The sequence below is a fragment of the Sceloporus occidentalis genome, unplaced genomic scaffold, assembly GCF_023333645.1.
Source record: "Sceloporus occidentalis isolate IW3139 unplaced genomic scaffold, rSceOcc1.0.p SCAF_174, whole genome shotgun sequence".
NCBI lineage: Eukaryota > Metazoa > Chordata > Lepidosauria > Squamata > Phrynosomatidae > Sceloporus > Sceloporus occidentalis.
The window spans coordinates 1,663,852-1,678,619 of record NW_028317154.1 but is presented as its reverse complement, the minus strand read 5'-3'; the positions used below and the strand labels follow the sequence as shown (position 1 = coordinate 1,678,619).

Here is a 14,768-nt window from a genome sequence, read left to right as displayed (position 1 = left end):
TCCACATTTAGAACACTTTGGGAGGAATTCAACCAATTTTAAAAGAGTTCAAACTCCTCTATGCAGAAAGAATATTGAAAGAAATTAGCTGGCGTGAAATGTTCAATGGGAACATATTAAAAAATGGTCAATCGGCATCCCAAGAAGCATATAGCGTTACAGAATAAATGCAAAAGATACTGATCAAGGCCAGAAGCCCTGGTTACGGCTCTGCCTAAACTATAAGGTGGGACATCGGTGCAGGGTCTCCGACAGACCCCCGGGTGCCAAGAGTCTCCCTTACGGCTCTGCCTAAAATATATGGAGATAGTGCGGGGTCTCCGACACAGCCCCGGGTGCCAAGAGTCTCAGTTACGGCTCTGCCTAAGCCAGGGGTTCTCAAACTGCGGCCCGCCAGCTGCTGCAGGACTACATCTCCCATAATGCTCCTTCAGCTAAGGGGCTGGCTGAGGAGTATGGGAGATGTAGTCCTGCAGCAGCTGGAGGGCCGCAGTTTGAGAACCCCTGGCCTAAACTATATGTGAGAATGTTTTTTAAGATTTTTTTTTTAATGTTATACTCAGGCGAAGCTACCTGAAAAAGTATAAAGAAAGTACCGTATCTCTAATAAAAGTGCACACAAAAACCCCACAGTTCCATATCGCTAATTAATAACTAAATAACATAATATAACAACTCTGTCCATCCCACTTAGAAAGACATATTGGCATACTGGACAAGAGCTTGGCTCACCCTCCAAAAACATGGCCGTCAACAAAACCACAGTGTAATTGACAACTCACAACTAGAAGGCTTCCTTTAAAAAAATGCAAATTACCGCTCAAACTGACCGCATGCCTAAAAAAGAGCATCGCCAACGTAAAGAAAATATTGCCCAAATCCAAAATGGCGGAATGAGAACGAATGGATATTCCAAGATGGCCGCGTCACGTCGATGACGTCCACAGCGTAGAAGGGCGCCGAAGTTCTGTCTCCTTGTAGTTACGTCATAAGCCCCCGACAGGAAAACGTTGTGTGTGTTTCCGAGTCTGGAGCTGGAAGTAACATGCTGGAGAAGCAAATAGCGATTGTAAGTGCTGGGCGCGGAGCGATAAACGGGGGATAAAGTGTATGGCGTCCGGAGGGCGGCCGCGTACATATCCGCGGGACATTAAGCTTGTGGCTCTCTGCTATTTACTGCCTACGGCTTGGCTGAGGATCATGGGAGTTGCCCCATAACCCTTGGAGTGCCACAGGTTGTCAAGCTGTTCGCCATATAGCTATCTTATTTAGGCGTTTAACCCTAAATGCCCAGGTGACTTAGTTATTATTATTATTAAAACTAATTATCACAATTATATGATGGGTTAGTTATTGTTAATAATTATTATTATTATTATTATTATTGAGACTGTCTGATTTGGGGGTTATCCCGCCTGCTCCCAATTATATGATGGGTTAGTTATTGTTACTTATTATTATTATTGAGACTGTCTGATTTGGGGGTTACCCCCCCCCCTCCCAATTATATGATGGGTTAGTTATTATTATTATTGACACTGTCTGATTTGGGGTTATTCTGCCTGCTCCCAATTATATGATGGGTTAGTTATTGTTAATAATTTATTATTATTATTATTGAGACTGTCTGATTTGGGGGTTACCCCCCCCTCCCAATTATATGATGGGTTAGTTATGGGTGACAGAGAATTAAACGGCAGATAAGGACCGTTCGTCCAACTAGTCTGCGCCTGGTATAAAGACTTTTAATTGGTCCTTGGTCTCGTCTTAGATCACGGATAGCTTTATGCCTGTCCCCTGCATGTTTAAATGCTCTTGCTGTACCGCTTCTCATGGGAGGCTGTTCCATTTATCTACCTCTCTCCCCGGGTTTGAACGGGGGTTGCTGTGGCCGCTGGTCACGATATGATTGCAGCAGGCTAGGCAAGCTAGGTAGGGGTCATATCTCCAATCTGCTGATCCATAGTGTGGGGTATTACACGTTGTGCCGCCGGCCCACGCAAAATGCTTGCCCAACATTGGGCTCCGGATGGAGTCTCGTGCTCTGCCGACTGGGCTAGTCGGACTAGTTGGTTATAATTATTCTTTACTGACCTGTCGTTTCTTAGTACTGAATGATACGTCGCAGGTACTCAAGCCCCGGGACTGCTGTGACACGTTACAGCCCCCGAGGGTATCTGATATATCTACAGAACAAATGGTTTTTTGAAGGCGTATTTAAGTGCATTTGTATTACAAATTAAGGGTATGTCGACTAAACACTGAGTTCATCCAGAATTTGGGAATAAACTCCCGTGCGAATGGGCTGTATCCCAGGGTAAATCAGTTAAACAAAGTGGATGTTTTAGTTCATTACCCCCGGTGTATGCGATTACCTTTTTCTGCCATCAGCCTAGTAGAGCCTTGCGGAGCTTCATGATCCGGTGTCCCGTTCTTGTTCCTTCTCATTCATTCGTATTCTTGCTGCTGCATGAACTGCGTCAAGAGATATGACTTATTTATAAATGCAAAAGGAATCTGGCTTTGTGCCGTAAAGCGTCTCGTAAACACTATGATGCCGTGCCGTTAATTGCTCTCGTGTGCTTTATATCTACAGGAGGAAGATGATCTGCAGTATGAGGAAGAGATCCTACGCAACCCTTATTCAGTCAAGTGCTGGATGAGATACATCGAGACGAAACTCTCTAGCCCAGCGCATGCTCTCAACCTGGTCTATGAACGAGCCCTGAAGGAGCTGCCGGGAAGGTTAGCTGACTGTTTGGTTTTGATAAATACGTTTAAGTGGCATGAATGTTAACGTAGTTTGTAAATTGTATTACAAGCTTGACTTCATTCCCTGCTTCCGGGCGTATAGCTGCAGAACGTCGCAAGGAGGACGAGAAGCCGATACGGAGGCCTATTTGATTTCGCAGATCTCCCCGACTGGCCCGTGATCTGCACTGCCAGCAAAAGTGGAGCCGTAGGCAGCTTAGTGCCTGAAAATCAGGACTGTCTTGCAACAAATGGGACACTTGTGAACTATGTCTATGGGCACACGATATTATGCATTTACTTTAGGCAAGTCGCTATTAGTGTAACATTGACACTGGAGCTGTGCTCTGTTTGTATGACGCGTCCCAGTGAGGCTGTAGATGGAGATCTTTGGGTACTTGAGTACAAAGTGATTTAGATAAAGTGATGTGTCTCAAACTATAGAAGGGACAGACAGACAGACAGACAGCTGCATAACATATTCACAGCCATTTCCGTTTTTGAGCCTCCATTAAATGGCATAAATTATATAAATCATCATACATTACAGAAAACGATTTGAACGTGAACATAGTGGTTTTATGTACTGTTTAGACAGCACTGGTTATTGTTTGTTCATGGTAATGTTAAAGGTGGTGTTCCACTTGATGTGCTGAATTTAACATTTTTGTAACTTATCATTACTTTTTTCCTAGTGCTGCTGAATGGCCGAGCCCTTCCCAGATAATTACTTTAACCAAGTAAAATTTAGCATCGATTCATATTCCCCCCCCCCACAAATGTCATGTGAGTTAAACGCATAGAGAGTAAAAAATCTTTTTTAAAGTTTCAATGTAGCTTCTGTGCTATCAAGCATACAGAAGAAATAATACGAGGGCTCATCCGCCAAGGTTGACTTGCTTATTACCCTACGCGGTTGAGTTAATGTGGAGCAGCACCTTTGGTCGCTCATTCGCTCTTTGTGGGTTATAATCTCGCTATACGGTCATACTTGGTAATTGGTAAGAAAGCAGCTAACGGAAAGTTTGTTACAATGTGTCCTGCCTCCCGTTTTATTCACAGTCGGAACTGTTGGTATTATTTTACGTCATCGTGACATCATCAGTCTTTATTACCTGTGTTCATCCCTTTAACTTGCTGTTCTTGCAGCTACAAGCTGTGGTACGCCTACCTAAAGCAGCGCAGAAAGCAGGTGAAGAAACGATGCATCACCGATCCAGCCTACGAGGAGGTCAATAACTGTCACGAGAGGGCACTCGTATTCATGCACAAGGTGGGTTGACCTTGAGACGGCACTTTAATACCCGACTCGCGAGCCACATGGCGTTCTGCCTGCTCCTCCTGGTATTGCTGTGTCCGGTCTGTATGAATCTGTATGGAATTGTGCTCACCGAGCCCCTTTTCTCTCTGGTTCCCATCAGATGCCCCGAATCTGGATGGATTATTGTCAGTTCCTCGTCGATCAGTGTAAAATCACCCGTACCAGGCGGACGTTCGATCGCGCCCTCCGTGCCCTGCCCATTACGCAGCACCACCGCATCTGGCCCCTTTACCTGCGCTTCGTCCGTAGCTACCAGTTGCCTGAAACGGCGGTTCGCGTATACAGACGGTACCTCAAGGTGAGTAAACCGGACATGGAGACCAACGGTGCCTCGTCACTGAAAGACAACATTCAAGGAATATGTTCAGACTCTCAACCGAATGTAGAAATAATTCAGAAGATGGTCAACAGAGCAGGGGTCATGTGTGGATTTAGTTGTCCATGTAAAGATGTCAAAGCATTGATTGTACAAGTCAGGGGTCTTCATGTATATTCTCTCACCACCCTTACTACGTGCAGGACAATTAGTTGTTCCCGTGACCATCTGTGGAGAGAAACATTTGGTAACTGAGATATGATAAAGGTCCTGGGCTTCCCACTGAAGGCCTAGTGGTGAATACATTGTCCTGCCGAGCACCTGGGCACCTGAACTGTTTTGAAGTATCTGGTATTATACATCGGCATGAGTGATAGAATCAGGACGTCTGAACTTCCTGATGTTTTAAGAAGGTTGTCTTTTATTTTATTTTTTTGTGTGATCTGTAAGACGTCTATTCCTCGTTACAGCTGTCGCCGGAAAACGCAGAAGAGTACATCGAGTACCTGAGGTCGATGGACCGGTTGGACGAGGCGGCCTCCAGACTGGCAGTCATTGTCAACCAGGATAACTTTGTGTCGAAGGAGGGCAAATCCAATTATCAGGTACCGATGGAGGAGAGAACGCGGGGTTTGCAAAAAGTTGGGACGCAACCTTACAGCAAAAAGATGTCTAACGGTACAAAAGGATTTGGGAGAAGAGAGAATGGAAGGAAGATAAAAACAGGACAAATCGGAATAGAATGTGTTTAGGGGGAGGGAGGGTTACCTGCTAAGCAAGACGGGTAAAAATATCAAATCTGATGGTGGTCTATGGATAGAAAAGGGGAAAGTATGCTTGGCAGCAGTGTGTATACTGGGTGAGATTGGCGCATGCGGGTGAATGTCTGTCATTTTGGGTTATTTAACATGCTGCTTCTGCCCCTCCTGTTCTGTACAGCTGTGGCAGGACCTCTGCTCCTTACTGTCCCAGCATCCGGACTCGATCCGCTCTCTGGACGCCGCGGCGATTATTCGCGGCGGACTGACGCGCTTCACTGACCAGAGGGGCAAGCTGTGGTGTGCGCTTGCCGAGTATCACACTCGTAGTGGGCATTTTGAGAAGGTAATGTACAATAACCGTGTTTTCTCTGTTAAGTTGTCTGTGTTTGTCGAGCTTTAATGGTTAACCCCTTCCCCTCCCTGCATGGGCCTAGACTGGGTGCGTAACACAAAGATGCTGTGCGTATTACTTCCGCAGGCACGTGATGTTTATGAGGAAGCGATTCAGACCGTCACCACCGTCCGAGATTTCACCCAAGTGTTTGACAGCTACGCGCAGTTCGAGGAAAGCATCATTGCGGCCAAAATGGAGACCGTCAGCGAGCTGGGGCGGGAGGAAGAGGGTAAGAATTGACACCCCATGGTTTTTTCTCTGCCTTTTCCTCTTGTTGGTTTAAACTTATTCTTCTTCCTCTTTATCTTTATGGTCAGATGATCTCGATCTAGAGCTGCGATTGGCTCGCTTTGAGCAGCTGATAGAGCGCCGTCCTCTTTTACTCAATGGAGTGTTACTGCGACAGAATCCACACAATGTCCACGAATGGCACAAGAGGGTACAACTGTTTCAAGACAAGCCTCACGAGGTGCGTAAAATGAATTTGTCCCTTCCATAAATCACACATTATGCGGTTAACATAAACCGAATTTGAATTTGCCAGCAGATAGGAACTGTTCAGCGCATCTAGTTGACACATTTTTATTAAATTATTTTTTTAATCTGAGAATAATCTAACCAAAAGAAACATATTTAAACTTTTATTTTATATCCAGATGTAAGGGGCCCTCCTAACTACATGTCACAGGATTCATCAAGAAGCACACGCTTTAAATAGCTTTAACATTTTCATTAAATTCATTTATTAAAAGTTTGTAGTCCATAGACGACAAAACGTATGGAAAATGCCAGACTTATCAATGTTATCGTATTTTTATATGATTTAAACGATTCTAGTGAGAGAAATTCCCTTTAAATGCTTTTATGGGGGTCCTGAAATCAAAGCCCACAAGCTGAAAATTCTCGGATGTCCTCAAATTGCGAAGCTGGGGGGTCTTTCGCAGAAGGCTGACTCGCTGTCGTGCTCCTTTAGATTATAAACACGTACACAGAGGCTGTTCAGACCGTGGATCCCGCCAAAGCCACAGGGAAACCCCACTCACTGTGGGTGTCATTCGCCAAGTTCTATGAAGACAACGGACAGATTGAGGATGTGAGTAACCCGCTTCTATTATTACATAGGTCCGGCTTGTTTTATTTATATATATATATATGGTGACTAAAAATATTAATTTCTGAACTGCTTTGGGGATAAGGGGTAACACTGTGTGTGTGTGTGTGTATATATATATATATATGTGTGTGTTTATGTACATATATACGTTTTTTTTAGTGATAAACATATGCCGTTTTTTTGCTTCACTTCTTCCCGGATTACCGTCTCCCACCCGTCTTTCTCTATTATCTGCTGGGTGGTCGTTATAAATGGCTTTCTATCCTCTTCACTAGGCCAGGACAATTCTACACCGAGCCACCCAAGTGAAGTACACCCACGTGGATGACCTGGCTGCGGTTTGGTGTCAGTTTGGAGAAATGGAGCTGAGGCATGAGAATTACGAGGAGGCCCTGAAAATACTGAGGGTAAGACTCTGAGCCATGAGCTTTTCAGGTTTTTTTTGGTTTTTCTCCATGGGGAGTAGTATTGCTTGGGATGTGGACCCCCATGTCATTGTACTTAAGGGGGTATTTAATACTTCTTTCTCTTTCTACAGAGAGCCACGGCTGTACCGGCCCGGAAGGCAGAATATTTCGATGCCTCTGAGCCCGTCCAGAACAGACTGTACAAATCCCTTAAAGTTTGGTCCATGTTGGCCGATCTGGAGGAAAGTCTCGGCACCTTCAAGGTATGGCCTTGGGGGGGGAGCTCCATATGCAATGAAATTGGTTAAATGGCTCATAATAACATGGAAACGTGTTTTTCTTTCTGTCTTTATTGTTGGAATGCATTTGCCGGCTTTAGAAGACACAGCGTTGTAGTATTTTGTCGGTAAATGGCAGATTTGTCCTAGAAAGACCTAGACCTTCATTATATTCTTGAATTTAAGAGGAGGGGGCCTTAAAACTGTCTCTGAGACGGTCTGTGTTCATACGCTTCTTGTAATTGTCACCCTCAGTCTACCAAGGCAGTGTACGACCGGATTATTGACCTTCGGATAGCAACTCCGCAGATCATCATCAATTATGCTTTGTTCCTTGAGGAACACAACTATTTTGAGGAGAGTTTTAAGGTGAGTCAAAGCCGCAAGGGAAGAACTATTTTTGTGGAGGTTACGTGTCTTCCTTTATATTGTAACTCTCTCGTCCCTTCTCTGTCCCCAGGCCTATGAACGTGGGATCGCCTTGTTCCGCTGGCCCAACGTGTACGACATTTGGAGTACCTACCTTTCCAAGTTCATTGCTCGATACGGAGGGAAGAAGCTGGAAAGGGCTCGCGATCTGTTTGAACAAGCTTTGGATGGTTGTCCTCGCAAGTTTGCCAAAAGTATGGTGACCACTTATGGTGACTGTGTTGGATCACAATAGGGTTCATTTAGTTGACAGGAGAGTTGTGGTGTTAGGTTCACTTGCTTCACCATGCATCAGGAATGGCCAACCCTGGTAAGGTGACCCTGCAAAATGCATAGCTTAATGGACCAGAAGACATTAAAGTCTCAATATTTTAACTATACATTATACAGGGCCAGCCAAGCTCTTCCTGCAGCAGAAGCTCACTGGGTTGGACCTTCAAAGGGTATAATGAAGTCAAGGAGTTGAAACAACAACTCTTCTAAACTCTCCTTTCAGCTCTCCCTTAAGTGAATAGATCCCAAAGTGCTGTTGGATACGACGAGGATTCATCATGGGGTTTGTGTTTTGTAGTGCTCTTTGCAGTAGTCTGACTGTCTCTCTCTCCCTTTCAGATATCTTTCTCCTGTATGCCAAGCTGGAGGAAGAGCACGGTTTAGCCCGGCACGCCATGGCTTTATACGAAAGGGCTACTCAAGCAGTGGAGCCCGCAGAGCAATACGAAATGTTTAATATCTACATTAAAAGAGCGGCGGAAATCTATGGCGTCACCCACACTCGTAGCATCTACGAACGAGCCATTGAGGTAATGACCTGAGTCTTTCTTGCTTACATCTTTTTAACCCTGCTGTGCCTCGAATGCACATTTGCTGCCTGTAACTTCCATGCCTTTAGCTGTCCACGAGCGGTGATCTGGCTATTGCACCTCTTACCCGAGTTTTGTCTAAAGGCTGTCTTGTACAGCAGGTAATTTCAAGGGATCCATGTATAAAGTGGATATAGAGGTAAAGGTGATAATTGTTGACCTTATTTGCATGCGCCTACCCAGAATCCCTTGTGCTTGTGGCAGCACCATGGGATTTCTGAGGGAAAAACAAGCCGTCTGGTGTCTGTAGATGAGTGTTTAATAATGCTCATTCACTCTTGAAAGCTCGCAGTATTGTATTATTCATAAAGCATGTTGGATTATGCATTTGAGGTCCTGGAACTGATTAAAGTTAACCATTGTATTGTCTCCTCTTTTCTCTTAGCTGTTAGCCGATGACCAGTCACGAGAGATGTGTCTCCGTTTCGCAGACATGGAGTGTAAACTGGGAGAGATTGACAGAGCCCGCGCCGTTTACTCGTACTGCTCTCAGATGTGTGACCCCAGGGTGAGTGCGGTTTATTACGTTGACGTCGCGTTACCACCTTCCGCTTAGCGCTTTCTTTTTAAAGCCTACAGATTGTTAGTAGTTCCACATCATCACCAAGCTAGAGTTGGATGATTCTGCTGATAAGCAAGTGATGCAATCCATCCAAGAGTGTTTGAACACGTCTTCTCCTCTACATCTCGAGCCGGACCAAGAGGTCACATAAAGGTGCAAGACCCTCGGTCACATCCAGCCGCAGCCTCCCTTACCACCTCTATGCCTGAGGTTGTGATTTTACCACCAGGGTAGAAACCTATAATTAGGCTAAATACTCAGACCTTAAGTAATCAGTCCTCGCGTCTGTCTTAGATTGAGGATAGCTTTATGCCTGTCCCATGCATGTATGACATCATACAGATTGGATCAGTATATTTGTTGGCCGTGTTAAAGATTCACTCCCTGTGTATTAATGTAACAAAGATGGATCAGTGGGATTTAAAAAAAAAAAAAATATTTCCAAGGTTGTCTTCGAGTGTAGGGGCAAAGTTATTATTATGATCTGACTCCTATTGCTTTTAGTTAACCAATAGAGGTGGCCGTTACCCTCCAGTATCTGGGCGCCTGCAGCCTATTATATATTTTTTTCCCCTCTTGCTATCCGCAGCTGACTGCGGGATTCTGGCAGACGTGGCGAGACTTTGAAGTGCGTCACGGGAACGAAGACACGCTGCGGGAGATGCTGCGTGTGAAACGAAGTGTGCAGGCCAAGTACAACACCCAGGGTACATTCCTCGTGTCGCAGCGGCTTCGCGTGGAAGGAGCGGCCGGGGACACTCCAAATGGTAGGTGCATCATATAGACACAACTACCCCGGGCAGAGATTAATATATACAGGGCTTAACCCGGTGAATCGCGCGCATGGCGCTGCTTCATCTGCTTGCGCTCGCTGAGGCGACACGAAGAGGGACGTTCACATTTTGAAGTCTTATTAGAATGGGTGTTTCACCTAATTGCCTGCTTCACGTTTTATCACAGAGCCCATGGATGAAATGAAAGCTTTGGAACAAAAGGCGGCCGTTATAGCAGCGGCAGCCGAGAAAGACAAGCCGCAGATAAAAGACAAGATCCTGTTTGTCCGGTAGGTGACGAGGTGTATTTGTTTCTAGTCCCTGGATTTGGGAAAGCGGGTAAAACAGCTGCGATAGAAGAAAATCCCGGTGGGTTCTGGGTTCCAGGTATAAATATTAATAGCCTTATGCCTATTCCCTTACTGTATTATCCTCTACCACATTAACGTGAAGGCTGTTCCACTTATCGAACACCCCCGACCCTAGCTTTTGTCTCCTCTTTTGGAACATTACCTCCCTCCTGCATAATCCATCACTTTGTGTTGTGATCCTACAGTTTGCTCGGTACATGCTGCGCATGTTTAGCGGAGTCTTTTACTCCTTGGAAGCCATTCAGAACGCTGCGTGACTTATCTGTTTGACTTATCTAACTGTTTGCTTATTGATGGCATCACAAACTCCCAAGGAGACTCTTTTTAAAAGCTCTCAGGGAAGAAGTGCCTTCTATTGCAATCCGGTCCTTGAAGTCTTCGCTTTGCTCTTCTGCACAGGTCCGACGCATCTCGCTCCGAGCTGGCAGAGCTGACGCGCCAGACCAACCCGGACGAGATCAACATTGGCGACGATGAGTCTGAAGAGGAGTTAGAACCTGATGGTAAGAAGTGTTTACGGGGATCCTGAGTGTAAAACTGCGAGCCGGGCTCTCTCCACCTGATGTATCGGTTTGTCTTAGTCCAGCTGCTGCAGGACTACATCTCCCATACTCCTCAGCCAGCCCCTTGGCTTAAAAAGCATTATGGGAGATGTAGTCCTGCAGGTTGGACACCCCTGTCTTAGTTGGTCAATTCTCGTCTTGTCAGACCCCTTGAATTTATGTATTGTATGAAGCGCTGCGTAAACTGTTGGCGCTATATAAATATAAAAGATAATATTCCATGCATGTATAAGGATCCTCACGGTATTAACCTGTTCCATGCCTCCCGGGATACTGTTGAATTTACCACCCTCTTACACCTACACCTCTGACCCTCATGTAACATTTATTGTCCTTCCCACTTACATAAAAAGGCTTTAACAAAGTATCTAAATAGTTTCGTTCTATTTTCCTTTAAGCTATGCAAGTTGAGGTCCATTAGACCTTCCTGATAATTTTTACCTTCCAAACCCTTCACTATTTTAGCAGCCCGTCTCAGACCTCTCTCCAGAATGTCAATATCCTTCTGGAGTAAAGTTAGGGTGTAATTGGCTGGGAAGAGGTTGAGGAACATGCGCGTGAAAGTACTTCTGCTGGCCAGCAGTAACGCTAACTCTTATGTCTCTTTTCCTTACAGAGGTTCAGTTAGAGCAGAAGTCTGTACCATCGTCTGTCTTCTCCGGAATCTCCGAGGACTGACCCACTGAATCCTGACCTGACTATTTACATCAAGTACTTAAGACAAACAAAGAATAAAATAACCAGACACACAGTTTCTCCATTCTCGTTGATTGTTTTATATACAAATAATTGCAAAATCATTTAATATAGATATTTATAATAAATCTATATGTATATTATAAATACAAGGTGACGGGCGGCGGGAACCCTTCTCATCAGCTGCGGAGTCCAGACTCGCTGACCCAGGTTCTCCCACCCAGCACCCGCTTACCATTAGTCTGTAGCAGTACTATAAATAGTGTATGGATGCATCGGTTGTGTCTAGGAAAAGGTGTCTGCTCATTGCCACAGAGGCCGTGCCAACACCTCTTATCACATTAAAGTCTTTAAATGCTGCAGGAGACGGCAACACCTTGTGCTTTGCGTATTCCCGTCCCATCTGGCATTTAAAAGGTGGAAAGTAAGTATGTGCAGCTTTAAAAAGGGATCGATATTTCCCCAAGATGCATATTAACACATTCATTCCTTTCTGCAACTTGCTCTACACCTTGGAAAGAAACGGGGTGCCGTGTTTTGAATCCGCAGGGGCATGTAGCAGTATCCGAGAGTCAGCCGCGATTGCTAGTACTTTACAGAGAAAGAGGAGCCGGGGGCCGAATTGCGCTCTACAGATGGGCACGGTGGGTACAGCACTAATGGCAGCACTTTGTTAAAGAAGCATGGGTCATTGGAATATGGTGGGCAAATTGGAAACCCATACAATAACCCCCATGAGGCATACAGCGGTGTGTTGGAAGAGAACCAGCCTTCAATGAAACTTCTCGCTGCCTTGATGGAAGTTTTCTAAAAGTACAGATGGCTGACTGGCAGCTTAGTTCAAAACTTTTTTGTTCATATAGTGAAATGAGGAAAAAAAGTGAATACTCGTATACAATGTATTTAGTGTATATAGGACTCCATTGCATACACCCATGAAGAGTACACTACAGGGTCTCTGCTTCTGGTCGGGTTTTGGCCCTTGGTTTCGATGTATTGATAATTGTATATTTTCCAGGTGCTGCTTTTAATAGTAAAAGCAAAAAAAATACACTACAGGTTTAATCCCTAAAGCAGGAGTTTACATTTAAAATCCCAGAATTTTCTCTGCATTTTAACAGCCAATTTCACTGCAAAAAAGGGATTAGAGCTGGGTCGGCATCATTAATAGTGCAACCAGCGAGACGTCTTTCAAGCAGTTTCACTGATTTTACGTAGTACGGCTCCGGTCTCCGAGCCTGCTGGGATAGAGCCTTCAGAAACAATAGAGAGTTCAAGGCGTTTCAACTGCAGCTCTCCTGCAAACTCTTACTTTAGTGAATAAGCCCCTTTGCGCATGAAGACTAGCGCGGTTGTGTTTTGTTTTAATCACAAAAAGCAAAACGTAACAAAAAAAAGTGTTAATCACAACTGCTACGCTTGGCTGAGGTTGATCAGCGCTGCAGTGCACAGCACCGAGTGCATTGCTGGCCGTACGTGCATATAACATTAAAGGGGGGGGGGAAAAAAGCAGCCCAAAAGAGGCTTACATCCAAGAAGTCATATTTAAGATGATCGTTACCACCATGGGGCTGCTTCACAAAATGCCTATAAAGACGACGGGTGACCCCATTGGGCTCTCTGAGGTTGAAATCGGACAGAGATGCAGTCAACAAATGTATAAAGGAAACCCATTTGGTAATTTTTAAGGGTATTGGGATTTCCCAAAATTCATCAGTATTCTATTCATTCACCAACAAATAACTAGAAAGCCAAGAATATTCTAGAGTTAAAATACAGATGCCACCACCATCACCAATATTAAACGAAAGCAGCAGGGCTGGGGCCCCAGAATTCAAATGGAATCCAGAGGATTCTGAACAGGCATCAAAGGATAGAAGTAAAATACTAAACCGCCTTTTACAAGGGACTCTAGGGTGTCGGGGCTGCCGCCGTCGGGTCATTAAAGAAACGTAATGTAGCATGGGCAGTGTTAAGAAAGAAAAGGAAAAAAAAAAACTACTAAAGTCATGCAGCGTAGAGGCCAACGAGAACATGGGCTCCCAAGGCTTTTCACATGCGCAGAGTGCCTATAAACCTCACTACACGAGGGGCAAAATTGGTGCACCGGTACCAAGCTATGGGCAGGAGGTGACAATAGGACAAAGATCTGCGCAGTGGGCAGTGGTCAACAAAATTAATGTCACATTAAAATAAATAATTCCAGTGTTACCGGCCGCGGGCAGTGTAAGGGGCGACACCACAGGCCGGGCAGTGTCGGGGGCAGCGGGTGACTATTTGATCCGTAAAGCACATTGTTGGATAAAGGACATTATTATCCATGTTCACAGAGGGCAGCAAATTAAAATGTAACAATTTGATCAGTGCCGAGGTTTCTGACAAAGCACTATCCCTGGAAACCAGGAATTATGATGGATAAGGCAGTGATACCCCCACAAAGAACATAAAACTGAAGGGGACAGGCGGAAAGAAGCTTAAGCTTGGCTGAGCGGGCGGAAGCTTGAGTTCAGCAAAAAAAAAAAAAAAAAAAAAAAAAAAACGTGATCTGCAAAAGAAAAAAAAGGCACCTTTTATCAGAAACTGGCAAGAAGTGCTTTAAATGGCTGAGAAGGTGTCACAGAAAGTGGATGTAAAAGTGTTATAAGGCACCAGCTTTGCCTTAGAAAGGAATGGTTACTGGGGACTAGATTGGCACATATGAAGGGCAGTGGGCAATACACAGAGAACAGACCAGTTTCCTTAGCGGAGCAGCCGCCAACATCATAGCATGAGACGTGGGCATAGATTAACATACCAAGAGGTTCATGAGACAGCCAAGGTGACAAGTTTTTGCACCCTCCGGGGCAAGGTGTCCTCGGTAATAGTCTAGGCTGCCGAGTAGGCACCGGCTTCATTTACAATGTGGGGAACCCGTGGGCACAGCAGAAGGAAGACGGGATCCAGCTGACCCCAGGTGAGATGCCGTCAACAAGCTAAAAAGTTAATATGTCCAAGATGAAAGCAAACGGGCCAAAAAAGTAAAGTATACCAGTCTGACCTAAGTAAAAATAACCTGACATCACACGGGCACAAAGTGATAAGACAGCATGTTGACCCCATTTGAGAAGGTTGTAGCCTCCTGGACTACGTTGTACAGAGAGCACATGTCGATGCAGCGACAGAGGAGCAA

At 45.0% G+C, this 14,768-nt stretch overlaps 1 protein-coding gene across 1 annotated transcript; it reads left to right on the top strand.

Moving 5' to 3' along the window:
* Positions 1-1,045: 1,045 nt before the first annotated feature.
* LOC149279247 (pre-mRNA-splicing factor SYF1-like) lies at positions 1,046-11,581 on the top strand. Its single transcript, XM_089501448.1, has 19 exons — positions 1,046-1,069; positions 2,597-2,745; positions 3,901-4,024; positions 4,173-4,370; positions 4,859-4,993; positions 5,328-5,492; positions 5,628-5,772; positions 5,861-6,012; positions 6,517-6,636; positions 6,933-7,064; positions 7,196-7,327; positions 7,598-7,711; positions 7,803-7,965; positions 8,384-8,574; positions 9,020-9,142; positions 9,786-9,963; positions 10,157-10,259; positions 10,740-10,843; positions 11,520-11,581. Exons 1-19 carry the CDS (start codon positions 1,046-1,048, stop codon positions 11,579-11,581), a joined length of 2,514 nt encoding a protein of 837 aa, XP_089357574.1.
* Positions 11,582-14,768: the final 3,187 nt, after the last annotated feature.

Coding starts and splice junctions, on each gene's coding strand:
- LOC149279247 (XM_089501448.1), top strand. CDS start 1,046: ATGCTGGAGAAGCAAATAGCGATT. Junction 4,371..4,858: donor TATACAGACGGTACCTCAAG/GTGAGTAAACCG, acceptor TCCTCGTTACAG/CTGTCGCCGGAAAACGCAGA. Junction 10,260..10,739: donor GACAAGATCCTGTTTGTCCG/GTAGGTGACGAG, acceptor TCTTCTGCACAG/GTCCGACGCATCTCGCTCCG.